Raw genomic sequence first — 18,590 nt, forward strand, 5'->3', positions numbered from 1 at the left:
TGCAAAAGGGCGAACAATTAGCTTTACACACACACACACATACACACACACACACAGCATAAGCAGGCGGGGAGTAGGAGAGTAGAAGGGGGAGAAGTAGGCTCCCCTGACCTGGCTTATGATCCCAGGACCCTGAGATCATGACCTGAGCCAAAGGCAGACATTTAACCAACTTAGCTACTCACCACTCCTGAACCTCATAGATTTAAACATACTTAACGTTTATTAAATTATCATTTTAATGCTCAAATTGTCCCAACTTTGGCCATGAGAACTTAGCTTCTGAGTCCTTCTGCCATCACTCTGATAGTGGTTGCTGTCTTCTTGCTAACTGGTAAGATGAGTTGTTCCACATTCATCTTATACATTTCCCGCCCCAGTCGTGGAATCAGCCACTTCTTCAAGTTCTGGTTGCTTTCCATGGGAAATGGTATTTTAAGATCAAAGTGGTAGGAGTGTACATGGCTACGGGACTGGTCATTGTTTTCAGACCTTTTCAAAGGATAGAGACAGTAAATCACCGCAAGAGTTCATACTTATATCCTACTCAAATTCCCTGGCTAAAGGGTTTTTAACTTCTGTACCACACCTGTACCTCCCCTCTGCCACACAAAAAATTCTGGTTCTCAAGGACACAGAACATGAGAGTATTAGAAAGCCCATAATTACTCAATTGCTTTATACTCAATAGATTTTAAGTCCTGGGTAAATTAGCATACTTCCCCCTTTCCTTCTACACAGCATGCTACAAGAAGATAATGTATAAACACATGTCATCAAAACTTTCCCTTTTGTAGTCCAGAGCTAGACAAGTGTCCCAGGAGCTTTGTATAATTGCCAAGCTGGAAGGTGGGGTAAGGGAGAGAGGACGGGGTTAGCTTGGAAAGGGAAAAAAAAAAATCTGCTCTCCTTCTTTCCTCTCGAGCCTAGCCCGCCCTCTAGTGGGGATGCTAATGAGCAAGAAACAGCCAAAGGAAGGTCAGAGAGAAAATCAACTTAGCAATCACTAGAACAGGTCCTAAAATACCTAAGGGTAGAAAAGCCCTCTGTGGCTTTAAGTGGCTTCAGGTGTAGCTGGGGAAAGCAGAAGCTGCCCCAAATGAAAAGCACTTTACAAAATGTCACCAAGCAAAAAAAAAAAAAAAAAAGTCACCAAGCAAAGTGCTAAATTTCAAAATCATGACAGAGAAGGCCAATAGAGTTTCTTAGAATGACTTAATTATAATTATTTTTAAAATTATAATTATCTTAAAAGAAATGCTATTTTCTTTCAATGGACATGTAGTATATTCTAAGATATAAATGCTCATATATTTAAAAAGTATATAAGTCACAGGTGACAAGTTTTTTGTTTGTTTGTTTGTTTTTAAGATTTTATTTATCCATTTATGAGAATCACAGAGAGAGAGAGAAGCAGGCTCCACGCAGGGAGCCCGATGTGGGACTCAATCCTGGAACTCCGGGATCACGCCCTGAGTCAAAGGCAGACACCCAACCGCTGAGCCACACAGGCATCCCCAGGTGACAAGTTCAAAAGCTTAAAAATCTTTTACATACAGAAATCAATCTGTATGGATCCGAGATAAAATCCTATATTCTTTAGCATTATCTTCATGTTAAAACTCATTTTGGTCATAAAATTTCAGATTTTTAAAAATATGACTTTTAATGTTTTATTCAATAATATACAAATTCTATATTTCAAAGGTCTGAATTTCTATTTCAGTTTTAAACTGAGTTTGTAAGGAGAGGCGGAGGCTAGGGAAGAGGTAATCAAGAAATGCATTATTTAGAAGATGAGTGTAACAAGTTTTTGTTTCTTTTTTGTGGAATTCAAAAGTGCTCAAAACATTAATCCTGATGCTTTGTTCATGCTACACCTTTGTCATTAATTCATGCAAGGCCTTCCCCGTTTTATTATTTGTTTAATGATATAATGAATCTGAATATTTTAGATTTTTTTTTAGATTTTATTTATTTATTCATGAGAGATACAGAGAGAGAGGCAGAGACATAGGCAGAGGGAGAAGCAGGCTCCCTGAAGAAATGTGTGGGAAATATCAGAAAGGGAGACAGAACATAAAGACTCCTAACTCTGGGAAACGAACTAGGGGTGGTGGAAGGGGAGGAGGGCGGGGGGTGGGGGTGAATGGGTGACGGGCACTGAGGGGGACACTTGACGGGATGAGCACTGGGTGTTATTCTGTATGTTGGTAAATTGAACACCAATAAAAAATTAATTTATTAAAAAAAAAAAAGGAGCAGGCTCCCTATGGTGAGCCTGATGCAGGATTCGATCCCAAGACCTCACGATCATTCTCTGAGCCAACAACCACTGAGCCACCCAGATACCCCTAGACCTCTTGAATGGGGAATTGAAACCATATTATTTTTGCGTCCATCACAACATGTCACCAGAGGAACTGACCACCACCTTTAAAAAAACAAAAACAAAAAACCTACCAGTGAAACTTGCACAATTTCCCATGGCATACAAGTTTTTGTGAGGTGTGTGTGTTTTAATGATTTCAGATTTTCCAGTCCGGATAACCCAGAAACCACAGAATCCTAAGGCCTCAGTAAATGTCACAGGGAAACTAATAGTAAGTTACCTGACAATGAGAGGTGGGTAACGGGCAGAACCGACTACATACATAACCCGTAGAGCCCAGAGCAAGATGAAAATGCGGAGTGCTTGTTCAAAAATTAAGAATTTGGTGGGATCCCTGGGTGGCGCAGCGGTTTAGCGCCTGCCTGCCTTTGGCCCAGGGCGCACGCCGGGCTCCCTGCATGGAGCCTGCTTCTCCCTCTGCCTGTGTCTCTGCCTCTCTCTCTCTCTCTCTCTGTGACTATCATAAGTAAATTTTTTAAAAATAAAAAAAAAAAATTAAGAATTTGGGACACCTGGTGGCTCTGGGGTTAAGCGTCTGCCCTGGGCTCAGGGCGTGATCTTGGGGTCTCTGATCGAGTCCCACATCGGGCTCCCTGCATGGAGCCTGCTTCTCCCTCTGCCTGTGTCTCTGCCTCTTTGCCTCTCTCTCATGAGTAAATAAAATCTTAAAAAAAAAAAAAACTTTTTAAATTAAGAATAAGACGGCGATAGCAGGACATTAAACCAAGCACGGGGCCCTTGGAAGCGTAGAGCCCAGTACCGATCGCACGCCCATATGTGGCCGCTCTAGTGATCAGAGATGATAAGCTCGGCTCTACCTGTCTGGAGGCCAAGAAGCGCCCGGGTCTGACCACACCCTCGCCCTCCTAGGGACACTGAGAGGCAGGGGGGCCCCAGGGGCAGCTAAGAGCCCTCGCACCCATCCCTGAACTCGGGGAGGCCCTAGGTGAGCTCGCAACACTTCCCAGAGAATGCGGACTGCCGTGCAGCTAGGAACCAGGGCCTTTGCACTCGGCGCCGCGAGGTCACTCGACCTCCTGCCTGGGAGAGGATCCCGAGACGTGGCACGTCCGGGCCTTGGGCTCAGTGGGTTACTCATCAACCCAGAGGAGGGGAAGGAGGCGGCTCTCAGGCACTCCCCGGACTAGGCGCCCGGGCCGGGAGGCCAGCCGAAGACCGACCATCTAGGGAAGGTCTGCAAATCCCGGAGAGCCGAGGAGAGTCTGAGGGAAACAGACTGAACCGGAAAGGCCTCTAGAGACCCTGGCTAGTATTAGGGAGCGTCTGCAAAGACCGCGGAGAAAAGCCAGGGATCGTCTAAAAAGTGGCCAAAGCAGCTAAGGGCTGGTCTAGAAAGGGCGGTCCCCACAAAACAAGGCTCCCGGATCCCGGAAGAGAGGGTATGGAGGCCCGGATCTCCCTCTGTGACGTAAGCACACCCCAAAGGCACTGGCCACCCCTTAGAGCAAAGCCGAATGAAGCTGCAGCCAACAAAAAAAAGGAAGGCTGAAGCCGGGGTGGGGGCGGCGAGTGAGGAGAAAGGGAGGCCCTGAGAGATCGCCTGGAAATTGTGAAGCCAAAAGAACGTCAGGGGCCGACAGCAAATTGTATCTTTCGCTAAAGACACCTCCAGGTAGCGAAGCACCGACTTCTTAAGCCCCGCCCGTCACCCGTTAAGCGTAGTTCCGCCGTCTCTCAGGAAGCAGCCGTTCCCCACTTACTCCTCCCAACCCCGAGCGACCGCCCTCCTCGGTGGCGCGCTCTCCTCCCCCCCCGCAGCGCTCGCCCACTTTCTCCCGCCCATCCAGCAGTCGCCGCGCTCCGCCGTCCAGTTAGCGGGCCAAGGGGGCGGGGCCGACAGGGGCGACGCGTGACGTGTGCAGCCGCCGGCCGGGCAGCCGGGAGATGCGTGACGAAGGAGGCGCGTGACGGAGAGCGGTTGGCCGGGCTGCGGCCTCAGTCGGTGTAAACAAGGCCTCGAGCCGCTGCGGGTCCTGCGACCGCTCCTGGCTGGTGGGTGGTCTCGCGCGGGGCAGGAACCCGGCTCCAGTGGGAGGGGCTTCTCGGCTTCCTCCCTGCCTCCCCCACTTGGCGTACACACCCCCGGCACACCACGTGGGCGTGAGGCGAGAAAGGAGGGGGTGTTAAGTCGAATTCGAACCTTATTGGTTGTCGATGCTGCCGGCTTTTGCAACGGAGCGCTCTGATTGGTTCCTAAGGGGGGCGTCGGGGGGTCTCAGAGCCCTAAGGCTTTTGATTGGTTAGATAAGATAAGCTAATGAGGCGCTTTCTTCCGCGAGGGGTTTTGATTGGTCGGCCAAAGAGGTTACCTGGGAATTCACCCACCCCTCCAGGGACTTTGATAGGTGAGTTTGAGGTAGAAAACTGAGAAATTCCTCTTCAAAGGATTCTCATTGGTGAGCTAGGGTAGCGCCCTAGGCTTCACTCTCTGATTTTTTTTTTTTTTTTTTTTTTGCTTCACAGAATTGGGGGTTTGTGTTCCTGAAGCCTTGGGAGTTGTCACAGGCTACAGAGAATCTGTCCTACAGATTTCAATCCCTAGGAAGGGTCGCCCTCCTAGAGATACCTACCGTTCTATCTCGGGAGAACCCTGGTGTTTCTAGAGCAGGCTTTGCTTTCACCGAACCTAAGGAGGTGACAGGAGGAGTCCCTGCACAGGACCTAATGATGCTGTGATCAGAAGATGGGATCACGGAACAGCAGCAGTGCAGGAACTGGGTCCGGAGACCCCTCCGAGGGCTTGCCCCGAAGAGGTGCTAGCCTGCGTCGGAGCGAGGAAGAGGAAGAGGAGGATGAAGATGTGGATCTGGCCCAGGTACTGGCCTATCTCCTCCGCAGGTAACTTACCCTCTGATGTGTCCCCACCAGGGATCACCACAGTCCCTTGATCCCAACTCCAGGCAGGGAGGTTACAAAGAATAGGAAGTGAGATTAGCCCAGACCAGCTGTTCTGTTTGAGCTTCCCTTCTGGACACTCAGGCACTGAGCTCAACACCCAATAAGAGTTGTTTTTAATTAGGGAGGGTCATGAAGACGACTTGCTTTTGTGTTTGAGGGGACTGTTGGGGAGCCTCTCTAGCTAAGACTACACAAATGGAATCCATTTTCCAAGTAAGTGAAAAATAAAATAAAAACCTTGCTATGATAGAAAAGGAGTGACGTGAAGGGTAAAGAGAAGAGCTGGGGAGGTGGGTGTTGAACTTTCGAGAAGTTGCTGACATGTGATATGAGGCCATGTGGATTTACTTGAAAAACAAGTTTAAATTAACCTAACTCTTACCCTGTTCTTGAGGAAAGAATGCTTTGAGGAAAGTGACCACCACCAGTAATTGACTGGAAAGGTGTGCCACTGGCTCCATTTCTTAGCTGTGGCTCCTTGGGGAAGAAGACAAGCTCGGGGATCCCTTCAGAATACTGTGTTCTGTGATGGACTCCTCAGGCAGAGGCTCAGAAGGAAATGCTCTCAGAATTTTTAGCTCCTTAGGAAGTCAACTTAGTAGGTGTGTCAACTTCCATGGAATGTTGGGGTTCTCTACTCCTGCTGTAAGCACGAAGATTCATTTCCTACTGTATCTTATAGGAGACTGAAAGTAACAGCCAAGGTCTGGTCAACCTCAAACTACAACATGGGAACAGTACGAGGGTTTGAGTAGCAGGTGATCTAAGAGCTGAGTAGCCATTGACTCTGAATTTGGTTGGTTTGGGGAACAGATCCTCCCTTTTATCATGGGCATCTCTCCACAGAGGCCAAGTGAGGCTGGTGCAGGGAGGAGGTGCAGCAAATTTACAACTCATCCAGGCCCTCTCGGACTCAGAGGAAGAGCATGACAGTGCTTGGGATGGTCGTCTTGGGGACCGATACAACCCACCTGGTAAGAGGAAAGGCAGATTGAGACACTAACATCTGAAGACTTTCATTAGAAAACCCTTTTTCTGTTTTTTTGCAAGAACAGTAGGTTAAATTGAAAGAAGATGGGATGATTCAGGGAATGAGGGAGTCTTTGTAACCCCAGTATATTCAGCCACATCAAGTGGGCTGGAGGACAGTCCTGGGACTGGATGACCTAGGATGGAACTTCTCCTTGGTACTCACAGTGGATGCAACCCCTGACACCCGGGAGCTGGAATGCAATGAGATCAAGACGCAAGTGGAATTGGCCACAGGGCGGCTGGGGCTTAGGCGGGCAGCACAGGAGCACACCTTTCCTCAGATGCTGCACCAGGTAGGCCTCTCCACCTCCAACCAGCCTGGCCACAGGACTTTTGAGGTAGCCAGAGCCCTGCCTGCCCTAGAGAAGAGGGAAATAAACCTTCTAAGGAATCCTGAAGTGCTGGAGCTGGAGACTTCTTAGCCAGCCTGCATCAGAGTTTGGTGGGACATACTTGTGTATGTGGTGTCCATTTCTGCAGCAAGAGCAATATCTTTGGAGGAGGGGGGTTGGTGCGGCTGAAGTGGCCCTCTGTTTCTGCTAGCAATATTCCCCAATCCCTTCCTTTAGAGAGAACGGGGCCTCTGCCACCGGGGAAGCTTCTCCCTTGGAGAACGGTCTCGAATGATGTCTCAGTGAGTATGGGGCTTGGTGGAGAGACTCTAAGAGCCAGATAGGTTTTATCCCTTAAACTTTGAAGAGGCAGGTGTTAGAGGATGCTCAGGGATATTAAAGTTAGGTTGAATGGGATCAAAGCTTGAGGGTAAACAAACTGGAAGAGTATAGAAATTAAGAGGATGATTGAATGAATGAAAGAAAAGGGATCGTACCCCAAGGCAAAAGGGAAGTCCACCCTTGTACTCACACTCACTGTTAGGATTCTGCTAACCAGGACGTTCCTCTTCCTCAGCTCCCTTTACCTTCACTTTGCCTCTGCTTTCCAGCTTCTTGCCCAATGATCTGGGCTTCACTGACACCTACTCTCAGAAGGCTTTCTGTGGCATCTACAGCAAAGATGGTCAGATCTTCATGTCTGCTTGCCAAGGTACCACCAGACCCTGGTCCTGCAAACTGCCCTGGAACAAGGAGCATACCCTCTGACTGAGGCTAGAAGGACCCAGGCCCAAGGAACTCCCTGGGTTAGGGATGCTTGGCCAGAACATGTTTCCCATGATCAAGGGAAGATTCCACAGATGTACAGAGGAAGAGAGGTCAGATCTAGAGAGGATGCCAGGAGGGGGTTCCCTAATTCTGCCTGATTCCTACTTCCCCAGACCAGACGATCCGACTGTATGACTGCCGGTATGGCCGCTTTCATAAATTCAAGAGCATCAAGGCCCGGGATGTAGGCTGGAGCGTCCTAGATGTGGCCTTCACCCCTGATGGGAATCACTTCCTATACTCAAGCTGGTCTGATTACAGTGAGTATGCCCCAGACTTCCACTGGCTCTCCAGCTCTGGACCTCTCCAAATGTCCATGTCCTCTGTGCCAGGACTCCATGCCTCCTCCCGGGAAAATCACTCCCAGGGTCTCACATCCTTGCCCTTTGCTCCGTCTCCTGCCTAACTTCACTTCCACCCAAGTTCCCCCAGCCCTGAAAGATTCTTGTTTCTCTTGCCTCTCTTAGTTCATATCTGCAACATCTACGGGGAGGGAGACACACACACTGCCCTGGATCTAAGGTACTGGCTTCCCTCCTTGGGCAGACTCTTCAGAAACTTCTCAAGGAAGGCTCTCCAGGAGCAAACCTCTTGAACTGGAACTCCTGCTTTGAGGGAAGAGTACACTGGTTGCAAGTGTCTCTGTGTGGATTCCTGGGAGGGAAGCACCTATCCTTGTCAGCCAGAGGACCAGGGTAAAATAGATGGTTGTAGGATTATTTAGGGTTCTCATGGAGGTAATTCACATTCTGGGACGTATTGGCAGGACTTTTTTTTCCCCTTAGAAGTACACCTTGCAACCCTCATTAGATTCTTTTTTTTTTTTTTTAATTTTTTTTTAATTTTTATTTATTTATGATAGTCACAGAGAGAGAGAGAGAGGCAGAGACACAGGCAGAGGGAGAAGCAGGCTCCATGCACCGGGAGCCTGATGTGGGATTCGATCCCGGGTCTCCAGGATCGCGCCCTGGGCCAAAGGCAGGCGCTAAACCACCGCGCCACCCAGGGATCCCCCCTCATTAGATTCTGTGTAGACTAACAGAGGCTGAAGGAGGCCCACTTCACCCAGCTCCTTCTCTGCTTCTTTTTAGGCCAGATGAGCGTCGCTTTGCTGTCTTTTCCATTGCTGTCTCCTCCGATGGACGGGAAGTGCTAGGAGGGTGAGTATCGGTAGGGGATGCAGCCCTTGATCAGGGAGAGGGGAGTACTCCCAGAGGCCAGCTCTGCTGTCTCAGAGACTACTGGACACAGCTATCCAGGCAGCTGTGGAGAGCAGCCAGCCTGTTTTTCTCCAAGGTCAGCGTTTCAGAGCTACTTCACCTCTTGCTCACCATTTCCCCAGCATGAAATGAAAGGTCTCAAACCTCCTTGCAAACATAGCTAACTTTTCTCCCACCTCCTGCGTATAGAGACTGGGGCTTTCCCTTCAGCAGGACTCTGCAAGAGAGACTCTCCAGAGCATACATAACAATGATTCTCTTGGTTCTGGCCCCAGGACCCTCTTCATCCCTTCCCTTTCAGGGCAAATGACGGCTGCCTATATGTCTTTGATCGAGAACAGAACCGGCGCACCCTTCAGGTATTGCTCTCGAGACTTAGAGCCTCTGCCTCCCAGTCCTTGGCCCTATTAGAAGACCTAGCAAGAGGCCCTAGGTATTCTGGCTTCCTTCATCCCCTAGATTGAGTCCCACGAGGATGATGTGAATGCAGTGGCCTTTGCTGACATAAGCTCTCAGATCCTGTTTTCTGGGGGTGACGATGCCATCTGCAAAGTGTGGGATCGACGCACCATGCGGGAGGACGACCCCAAACCTGTGGGCGCACTGGCTGGGCACCAGGATGGCATCACCTTCATTGACAGTAAGGTGGGCAGTGAAGCAGACCTGCACATCCAGGTTACAGTTGTCCGGGAGCATGTCACAGTGGCCTGGTGTAGGGACTCACCGAGCTCCTTATTAGTTAAGGTTTGCAAGAGCTGGAGTTTAGGGAAGGGCTTAAGCCAAGAAACACGAGATCCTTCTGTATTCACCAGCCCTGAGCAGGGCAGGGCTTTTTGTAGAAGGAAAGAAGACCATTAATCCAGGATAGAATGGGAGGCCCAGCCAGTGCCTGGGGCAAAGAAGGGAAAACCAAGCCAGGGGGTGGGTTCTGTGGTAGAAAACCAGCAGTGAGCTGGCCTGGATGAAGCAAGAGGCAAGCTAAGTCAAAGGACTGGCATTCTTACCCTTTACCTGGAGAAGAGCTAGACAGACACAACCACCAGTATTCGCAAGCTCTGATGCCTTGTTATCCATCTGGGGATTCCCAGGGTGATGCCCGCTATCTCATCTCCAACTCCAAAGACCAGACCATCAAGCTCTGGGATATCCGACGCTTTTCTAGTCGGGAAGGAATGGAGGCCTCACGGCAGGCTGCCACACAGCAAAACTGGGACTACCGCTGGCAGCAGGTGCCCAAAAAAGGTGAGTGTGGAAGGTAGAAGCTGACACCTGGAGAGTGGAGAGTCAGGGGTGGAAGTTCCAATACTTAGCCCCTGGTAAGACCTAACAGGGGCACAGTGGATTTAACTATGGCCTGGAGAAACCCCATCCCCTTCGCCACACATTAATTCTTTGCCCAACTGTGCGGAGAGTTGGGGCAAGAGGCTGGAGATCACTCAGAACCAACTAATACAAAAGTATTTCAGTGTTTTCACAACCAGCAGAGCCACCTGGGGGAATATTAGGTGGGGAAAGAGCCATCAGTTGGGGATTGAAAAGGCAGTCATCTGTGAGTATCGATTGTTGCCGAGGACTAAGGGTGAGGGAAGATCCAGACTCCCTAATCTCCGGGCTCTCCGTGCATCCCTACCCAGCCTGGCGGAAACTGAAGCTCCCAGGGGACAGCTCCTTGATGACCTACCGGGGCCATGGGGTGCTGCACACCCTCATCCGCTGCCGATTCTCCCCCATCCATAGTACGGGCCAGCAGTTTATCTACAGCGGCTGCTCTACTGGCAAAGTTGTTGGTAAGGATTGTGTCAGGACAGGGGGCCTTGGGAAAGGCAAGAATGTTTCTCTGGCATTTCACCTGTAACCACCAGTGACCACCGTAAAAAGCCCAGTGGTGACTACAAGTGAAATGTAATTTAGCCTGGAGCAGGTCAGCCTTAAAACAGAGAAATAGAGAACCTTATATTCATCAGCATTCTAAATTAAGAAAGGGAACATAGAATTCTAATCAGTAAATATAAAAGATTGCCAGAAATATATGCAATTCTGTTTTTTAAAGAGATTACATATGAAAGGTGGGGGAGGGGGGATCAGAGACAAAAAGACAGCAGTTCCAAGTAAAGGATGTGCAGCCCCTAAAGCCAGAAGAGCGTACAGAAAGGCACACAGACACACCCACCGCTTATAAGGAGCCTAGGATAGTGCCATACTTAGGGAGGCACTCGGATAGAGACCCACTGGGAAAGAGAGAATGATGCACCTCCATCCAGATGGGGAAGAGCAAATTCAGATGTCTGCAGATGGCCCATTGTTCACTTTGGTTATGCCTTCTGTGTCTTCTGGGTTTCTTGGAAAATTGCTGTAAAGAGCTTTAGAACCATGTTGCGTTTTCTTAGTGTAGACCCTGTGACATTTAGCTAGGGGCCAGGGAGAGATACCCAAGCTCTGCTGGACCATACTCTCAGCCCAAGGTAGGGAAAAGAAACTGAGGAATTAGAGCACCCTCTGGTGTGGGCTTTGCTCCCCTATGAAAGCAGGGAAGTTGCCTAAGAGATAGGTAAGTAGTGCAGATGAGGAACTATGAGGGGTGCTTGGAAGGTACTCTGGCAGCCCCTCTCCACTCCGGCCTTCCCTGGACAGTGTATGACCTCCTCAGCGGCCGCATCGTGAAGAAGCTGACCAACCACAAGGCCTGTGTGCGTGACGTCAGTTGGCATCCGTTTGAGGAAAAGATTGTCAGCAGTTCGGTGAGGTTACAAGGGTTTGGGGGGCAGGGACCAGTGCATGTCTGGGACTTGGACCTAGGCGGGGCAGCATCTCCTGACTCTTGTCACCTCTGCTCTGCAGTGGGACGGGAACCTGCGTCTGTGGCAGTACCGCCAGGCTGAGTACTTCCAGGACGACATGCCAGAATCTGAGGAACCCCCCAGTGCCCCTGCCCCGGTGTCCCACCCCTCTACAGCCTTTTCCTCCCCCCAGTAATTCTAATCTCCAGCCCCGTACACGGAGAGCCTCTTACAAGCTCTCTGCCTCTTCCTGCCTTTCTCCCTTCCGGGAGATCTTTGGGGACTCACTGGCATTGGATGGGGGAAACACAAGCCCAGGTTTGGGGGCCCTAGCTGAGCCCTGGAAGATCCTCCCCAAGGGGCGGAGTGGACTCCTCACATGCTCACACCCAGTTGGCTAGGGTCTCTATCTCTGGCCAGGGTCCAGCAGGACTGCCATTATCTGGGGTGTGCCCTTTGTCAGCAGGAGAACTGTCCTGAGTGTTTTTAATCATGTTTGGATGTTAAGTGTTAGCTCCTAGAGTAGATGCCTGAGGTCAGGTCTGAACTGAGCTGTCAGCCGGGCCTATTGCCCTGTCCTTCATATTGAGGATTAGACTGGCCAATCAGAAGGCCAGGCGTCCTGGCCATTCTTCCAGAGATCCTGAAGGCTAGAGCTCTAGCCTTTTTGGGGAAGGCATCCTCAGCACCCTGCTGGGGTGGGAATTATGTCTTCTCCTGCTCTGTCTGGGTCTTCAGGGTGGGACAGGCTGTGGTGTGAGAGGCTCCCAGTGGCCCCACACAGGGCAGGCCTTCCCTTCCCAGACTGTTCCATCATGTTGGCAGCCAGCAGTATCAAGGAGGGATGTTGAAGGAGGACTCCTTCGTCCTCTCAATAAAGGCTTTGGCTCCCTCAATAAATTCTCTCTGTGGGAACCAGGCTCAGTGTCTGTCTCTGTCTCACTCTTTCTTTTTCCTATCTGAGGCCTTTTATCCCCTGACTTCAAGAAAGTAGTTTTAACAGAGCCTTCAGATATGTTTCTCTGTGGGGAAAAAAACACCCCTTTGATGCCCCCAAGATGAAGAGAAATACCAGAATCATTTGTTAACTGAACTCTGCAACAGCTTCCTCACTGAACTCAGAAACTTCCAGCAAGTAGAAATCAAGATAGCAAGAAGTAAGCACGTCTTAGATTGGAGCCTGGAACACCCACATCAGCTTTGTTCTGGGGCTGGCCTTGGTACCAGTCTGGTCTATGAGAAGAAGTAGCCCAGAGCCAGAGAGAACCTACGGGTTTTGATGCCAGGCCTCACCTGGTGCTTCACATTCGGGACCTCACCTACCCTCACAGCCAGCCTTTAGTAAAAGTGTGCAAATGGCAGTGTGCACAGGTCAGGCAGCATGACCCTGAGCAAGCCCATGGTATGGTCAGTAGGGAACTTGGTTGGGATTCATATGCAGCTCTGATCCATCTGTCCCCATGACATTTCATTATCCCTAATGCAATTTCCAAACCAGGGTGCACACCTCCAGGGGTTCTGAAAAATACAACAAGGGGTGAAAGGGATACCTCTTTTATGGCTAAATAGGTTGTTTTAAAAGAATAGATTGTCCAGCTGCCCAGTATCCATGTGTTCTCTTTCCTCTGACTGCTCTGCCTCATGTGAAACTGCCATCCCAGTCTCCCTCGCCACTGGCCCACTTCATTCCCCTTCTGCCACTTTAACCCAGGGATGCCATCCATCTCACCCAGAACCTTAGTATTACCTCCAGCGCACTAAAATTAGAAGCAAATTAAAATTATTAGTATCCTCAAAGCCTTTAATCAAGGCCCCAAGGACCATCCATTCTCATTAAGAGATGCATTTCCAATACAATTTTAGTTTATTATTAATTATCACAATGTGTAAAATCTTTGCTACACTAATTACACATTTTGTACTACTAACATGTATTATGAGAACTATATCCAGAGGAAAAATGTTTTAACTTCTAGAGCCTTATGATCACAGGAAATATTTAAAAATTAAGTTTTAGGGATCCCTGGGTGGCGCAGCGGTTTGGCGCCTGCCTTTGGCCCAGGGCGCGATCCTGGAGACTCGGGATCGAATCCCACGTCGGGCTCCCGGTGCATGGAGCCTGCTTCTCCCTCTGCCTGTGTCTCTGCCTCTCTCTCTCTCTCTCTCTTTCTCTCTGTGTGACTATCATAAATAAATAAAAAAAAAACTTAAAAAAAATAAAAATAAATAAAAATAAAAAAATAAAAAAATAAAAATTAAGTTTTAGTGGCACCTGGGTGGCTCAGTTGATTAAGCAGGCCAACTCTAGACTTCAGCTCAGATTCTGAGCTCCCAGGGAGTCTGCTTGGGATTTTCTCCCTTTCCCTCTGCTCCTCGCCCTGCTTGTGTGCTGGCTCTCTCTCTAAAATAAACGGGTAAATCTTTTTTTAAAACAATTAAGTTTCAAATTATATATATTGTTTTTTTGGCAGAGAAGTGTGATCAATAAAAGACCCAGGCATAAAAACATTCAGATAGATTCTGTGGGGGAAGTCTAGTAGAAATATAATTTCTGACTATTAAGATTTTGTCACTTTTTTAAAATGGTTAGTGGTAAGATATATAATCACTGTATTAGCTTCCATTGGGTATATTTAAAAGAATGAATGGAAAGATGATTGATTGATTGATTGATAGATAAATAGAATTGGAAATTATGTCTTGTGCAACTATTTAAAATTACAATGAAAAATTTTTTGTCAACTTAAAAATATGTGAGGGGTTCTTTAGGTCTTCCTATTAGGGTCCATAAACAGGGACTATGTTGAGGTTTAGGCTTTAGGATCTAGATGGAATCTGATTAATCCATCTTGATCCATTTATGGATCTGGGCACTGAGGACCAAGGAGGGTTAGTTGATTTTCCCAAAGTCACACAGTTCAGGATTCGGGTACTTGCTTGCTCATTCCTTTCACTACTTTGTGAGCCTCTACTGTGCTCTGAAATCCCACCAATTCTGAGGAATGAGGAAGGATAGCAAAAAGGGATCTCAGTTACTGAATGACAGGGACATCCCTTGGGTAGGTCGCTCTCTGCCTTGTGGCTCTAGCCCCAGGGGTCAGGCTGGGAGGCCAATGTAGGGCTCAGGACCCAGGGTAACCAGTTGGAGGACACACCTAAGGTTTTGATGGGCTCCAAGCTGGGGATTTCCCTTGTAGGGTTTCCCCCACCCCAATCCCCATCATGTGGCAGTAAGCCTAATCTTTGGGGTTCTGAAAGTCCAACCTGGGCCACCACCATCTCTCATACAGTACACCTTCCACAGGACACTTGAGCTTCATCTGTTGGCTGTCATAATAAACATACCAAAGAGTGATCCCATCTTAGATCTGATGGCTTGTGCATTGCATAACCACCATGGTTTGCATAGGGCCAAACTAGCCCCTCAGAGCCCTTCACACCAGACAGGGCCTGGGGCTAGGTCAAGGCCCTAGGGTCCGGTGCACCTAAGTGGATACCCCTGCCGATGTGCCTCCCCAGCCTGAGCTGGACGCAGTACCGTGCACAGCCACCTTGTGCATCCTGCAGTGGCAGGCTCTTGCCCTCAGAATTCAGGAGAGGAGCCGGATCACACTGATGATGAGGCAGACACAGATTTTTTTTTTTTAATAATTTCCAAGGTCTGGTTAGTTTGAATCTTCAGGACCCCTGATTTCCCTGCAGAGCAAACATGGTAAGGGTGGGGTGGGGTGGGAGTGACCAGCTGACCAAACAGACAGGGAGACCCAGGAAGGCTGTGGACAGGACAGCGAACAGCAGGCCTGGCCCTCTGACATGAACCAGAACATGGTTGGAGTGGGGACACAGGGCTAACAGGAAAGGACACAGGCCACTGTCAGGACACACATCCAAAGCTAGGACCCTGCTGACGTGGCAGCCCTCCACCCTGGCCCCTTCTGCCCCCCGCCCCTCTCCCCCGCCTGCCAGCTGCCAACAGGGCTCTGCCCTGTGTCTGCCACACCTGTCACTGCCTGTCCTTGTCCAGGGGGGGCCCCATCAGCCCCTCCTCAGCTGCCCAGCAGAGCAGGCGGTTAGCGGGGAGGGAGGGAACATGGAGCGGGGGCCGGCAGTGGGGGCAGGGCTGGGGGCCGGGGCCCGAATCCGGGCATTGCTGGGCTGCCTGGTCAAGGTGCTGCTCTGGGTGGCCTCTGCCTTGCTGTACTTTGGAAGTGAACAGGCCGCCCGCCTCCTGGGCAGCCCCTGCTTACGGCGCCTCTACCATGCCTGGTTGGCAGCAGTGGTCATCTTTGGGCCCCTTCTGCAGTTCCATGTCAACCCTCGGACTATCTTCGCCAGCCATGGCAACTTCTTCAACATGTGAGTCCGCTGGAGGCTGTGGGCGCCGGCTCCCTGCACTCTGGGATCCCAGCTCCCACCTCCAGGTTTCTGTCCTCCTGCCAGTCTGGACACTAAAAATAGGCTAGGTGGTTGAGGAGAAATTGGGAGGTGGGGGGAGGGGAACAGAGTCATGGGGTACAGGGGAAATCAGAAGCAGGGCTGAAGAGCAAATGTGGCTCCGGGAAGGATGAATGGACCTCTAAGGAGCCGACAAAATTTAAGTGGATGGGGAGGAAGGGGGGGAGCAACGGGTGATACTGTGTAGGACTGGGGACGGAGCAGCGTGGGAACACAGATAGCGTGGAAGCTGGGGCGGAGGGGTCTCAGTAGCTAGTCTCCCTTCTTCTGTGCCCACAGAAAGTTTGTGAATTCAGCATGGGGCTGGACATGTACCTTCCTGGGGGGCTTCGTGTTGCTGGTGGTGTTCCTGGCTACTCGGCGTGTGGCAGTGACTGCCCGGCACCTGAGCCGGCTGGTGGTGGGGGCAGCGGTGTGGCGGGGGGCCGGCCGGGCCTTCCTGCTCATCGAGGACCTGACCGGCTCCTGCTTCGAGCCTCTGCCCCAGGGCCTGCTGCTCCACGAGCTTCCAGACCGCCGCAGCTGCCTGGCGGCTGGCCACCAGTGGCGGGGCTACACGGTCTCCTCCCACACCTTCCTGCTCACCTTCTGCTGCCTGCTCATGGCCGAGGAAGCCGCAGTGTTCGCCAAGTATCTGGCCCATGGGCTGCCAGCCGGGGCCCCCCTTCGCCTTGTCTTCCTGCTCAACGTGCTGCTGCTGGGCCTCTGGAACTTCTTGCTGCTCTGTACCGTCATCTACTTCCACCAGTACACTCACAAGGTGGTGGGTGCCGCGGTTGGCACCTTTGCCTGGTACCTCACCTATGGCAGCTGGTATCATCAGTCCTGGTCTCCAGGGAGCCCGGGCCACGGGCTCTTCCCTCGGCCCCACTCCAGCCGCAAGCATAACTGAAGGAAATAAAGGCAAATCAGGCCTAGCTCTGGCTCTGCTCATCATTTGGTTGGGAGGGGGGTTGGGGGGCTCAAAAAGGGTGGGAAGGGTAAGAAGGGAGTCAGGCAGTCTCAGTTCCTCGGTCATTCCTTGCTGTTAGTGACCATAAATGTCCTTCCTTATGTTTGATCTCCATCCCTCCTGGTATCCTTTCAAGTCTCCCAGTCCTTGCAGACTTCAACCTCTCTGGGGGGCCTCCGATGTCAAGGAATGGCAATGCTAGAGCAGATAAAAGTGCCCTTTGGATATGGGCAGCACTCCCGTAGAGCAGGTGCTTCATCTCCAGCCTGGTTGAATTGTTTTTCTGCTTCCTCCACTGAATCCCTCTTCCGCCTTCCTTAAGGGCCTGCCTGCCTGGGCACATTCACGTAACAGGTATTTTTTGAGCCAAGCATAATTCCCATGCCTTAGGAATAAGAAAGATGGGATCCCTGGGTGGCGCAGCAGTTTGGCGCCTGCCTTTGGCCCAGGGAGTGATCCTGGAGACCTGGGATCGAATCCCACTTGGGCTCCCTGCATGGAGCCTGCTTCTCCCTCTGCCTGTGTTGTGTCTCTGCCTCTCTCTCTCTCTCTCTCTCTCTCTCTCTCTCTGACTATCATGAATAAATAAATAAAATCTTAAAAAAAAAAGGAATAAGAAAGACAAGGTTTCTGCTGTTTGGGGGCTTAGTGGCTAGCGGGGGAAGCAGATAATTAACTCACAAATAATAGCACACACTTCTCTTGTGCTTACTATGTGTCAGGCAGAGTTCTAAGTGTCTCCAAGTTCTTCAAATAAACCAAGACATTTAGTCCTCATAACAACACTATTAGGTGGGTTTGGTAGTGTTCCTATTGTACAGTTGTGAAAACCGAGGCACAGAGGTTAAGTGACTTGTTCACAGCTAGTAGATATTAAAGCCAGAATTAGAAACCCAGGCGGTATGGGTCCATCATCTGTGTTCTAAACCAAGGACTAGCAACTACAGCCCTCCTGTGGCCAGACTTCGTATGGCCTGAGAGTTAAGAAAGGTTTTTTACATTTTTAATGATTGAAAAAAACAAAGAATAATATTTTATGGTATGTGAAGATTACACAGAATTAAAATTCCAAGGTCCATAGACAGTTTTATTAGAACCTAACCCTGGGGATCCCTGGTGGCGCAGCGGTTTGGCGCCTGCCTTTGGCCCAGGGCGCGATCCTGGAGACCCGGGATCGAGTCCCACGTCGGGCTCCCTGCATGGAGCCTGCTTCTCCCTCTGCCTGTGTCTCTGCCTCTCTCTCTCTCTCTGTGACTATCATAAATAAATAAAAATTAAAAAAAAAAGTTATCTGCTCTAATGGCAGAGTTAAGTAGTTTCTACAGACACCATAGAGCCCTCAAAGCCTAAAATATTTACTATCTGGCCTTTTACAGGGAAAGTTTGTCAAACCCTGGTCTAAACCACACTATGTCCCCCCTCCCCAAACTAAATAGTAATAGTAGAGAGCTAATAGTAGAGAGCTCAGTGCTATGAATGTACTAAACCAGGTCGGTTTGTAATGGAGACTTGGCAGGGAGATACTTTATAAAGGATGATGGAGAAAGTTACCTCTGGAGAGGTGACATTTGAGCTGAGAACCTAATGACAACTCCAGGCAGGGAAAGGGTGTGTCAGGCCAAGGGACTGGTAAGGCCAAAGGCCTGAGGCAGGAATGAAGAAGGTGATACACGACACAACAGG

At 50.0% G+C, this 18,590-nt stretch overlaps 2 protein-coding genes across 7 annotated transcripts; both read left to right on the top strand.

Moving 5' to 3' along the window:
- The first annotated feature begins 3,859 nt into the window (after positions 1-3,859).
- DCAF11 (DDB1 and CUL4 associated factor 11) lies at positions 3,860-12,419 on the top strand. Of its 6 annotated transcripts, none has more exons than XM_025443064.3 (15): positions 3,860-4,025; positions 4,877-5,251; positions 6,158-6,285; positions 6,509-6,636; positions 6,913-6,977; positions 7,287-7,387; positions 7,617-7,763; positions 7,971-8,025; positions 8,595-8,663; positions 9,025-9,082; positions 9,183-9,368; positions 9,812-9,965; positions 10,358-10,510; positions 11,355-11,461; positions 11,562-12,419. In XM_025443064.3, exons 2-15 carry the CDS (start codon positions 5,097-5,099, stop codon positions 11,694-11,696), a joined length of 1,641 nt encoding a protein of 546 aa, XP_025298849.1. In that variant the 5' UTR covers positions 3,860-4,025; positions 4,877-5,096; the 3' UTR covers positions 11,697-12,419. The 6 variants fall into 6 exon arrangements, with proteins under 6 accessions (XP_025298849.1, XP_025298847.1, XP_025298850.1 ...); XM_025443062.3 differs by lacking the exon at positions 3,860-4,025 and adding an exon at positions 4,106-4,405; XM_025443065.3 differs by lacking the exon at positions 3,860-4,025 and adding an exon at positions 4,242-4,405 and having other exon boundaries at positions 5,045-5,251.
- Positions 12,420-15,236: 2,817 nt separating this feature from the next.
- On the top strand, positions 15,237-16,872 carry FITM1 (fat storage inducing transmembrane protein 1). The gene is made up of 2 exons (XM_025443561.3): positions 15,237-15,856; positions 16,235-16,872. Exons 1-2 carry the CDS (start codon positions 15,591-15,593, stop codon positions 16,845-16,847), a joined length of 879 nt encoding a protein of 292 aa, XP_025299346.1. The 5' UTR covers positions 15,237-15,590; the 3' UTR covers positions 16,848-16,872.
- The last annotated feature ends 1,718 nt before the right edge of the window (positions 16,873-18,590 follow it).

Source organism: Canis lupus, chromosome 8 (genome assembly GCF_003254725.2).
Source record: "Canis lupus dingo isolate Sandy chromosome 8, ASM325472v2, whole genome shotgun sequence".
NCBI classification, from domain to species: Eukaryota; Metazoa; Chordata; class Mammalia; order Carnivora; family Canidae; genus Canis; species Canis lupus.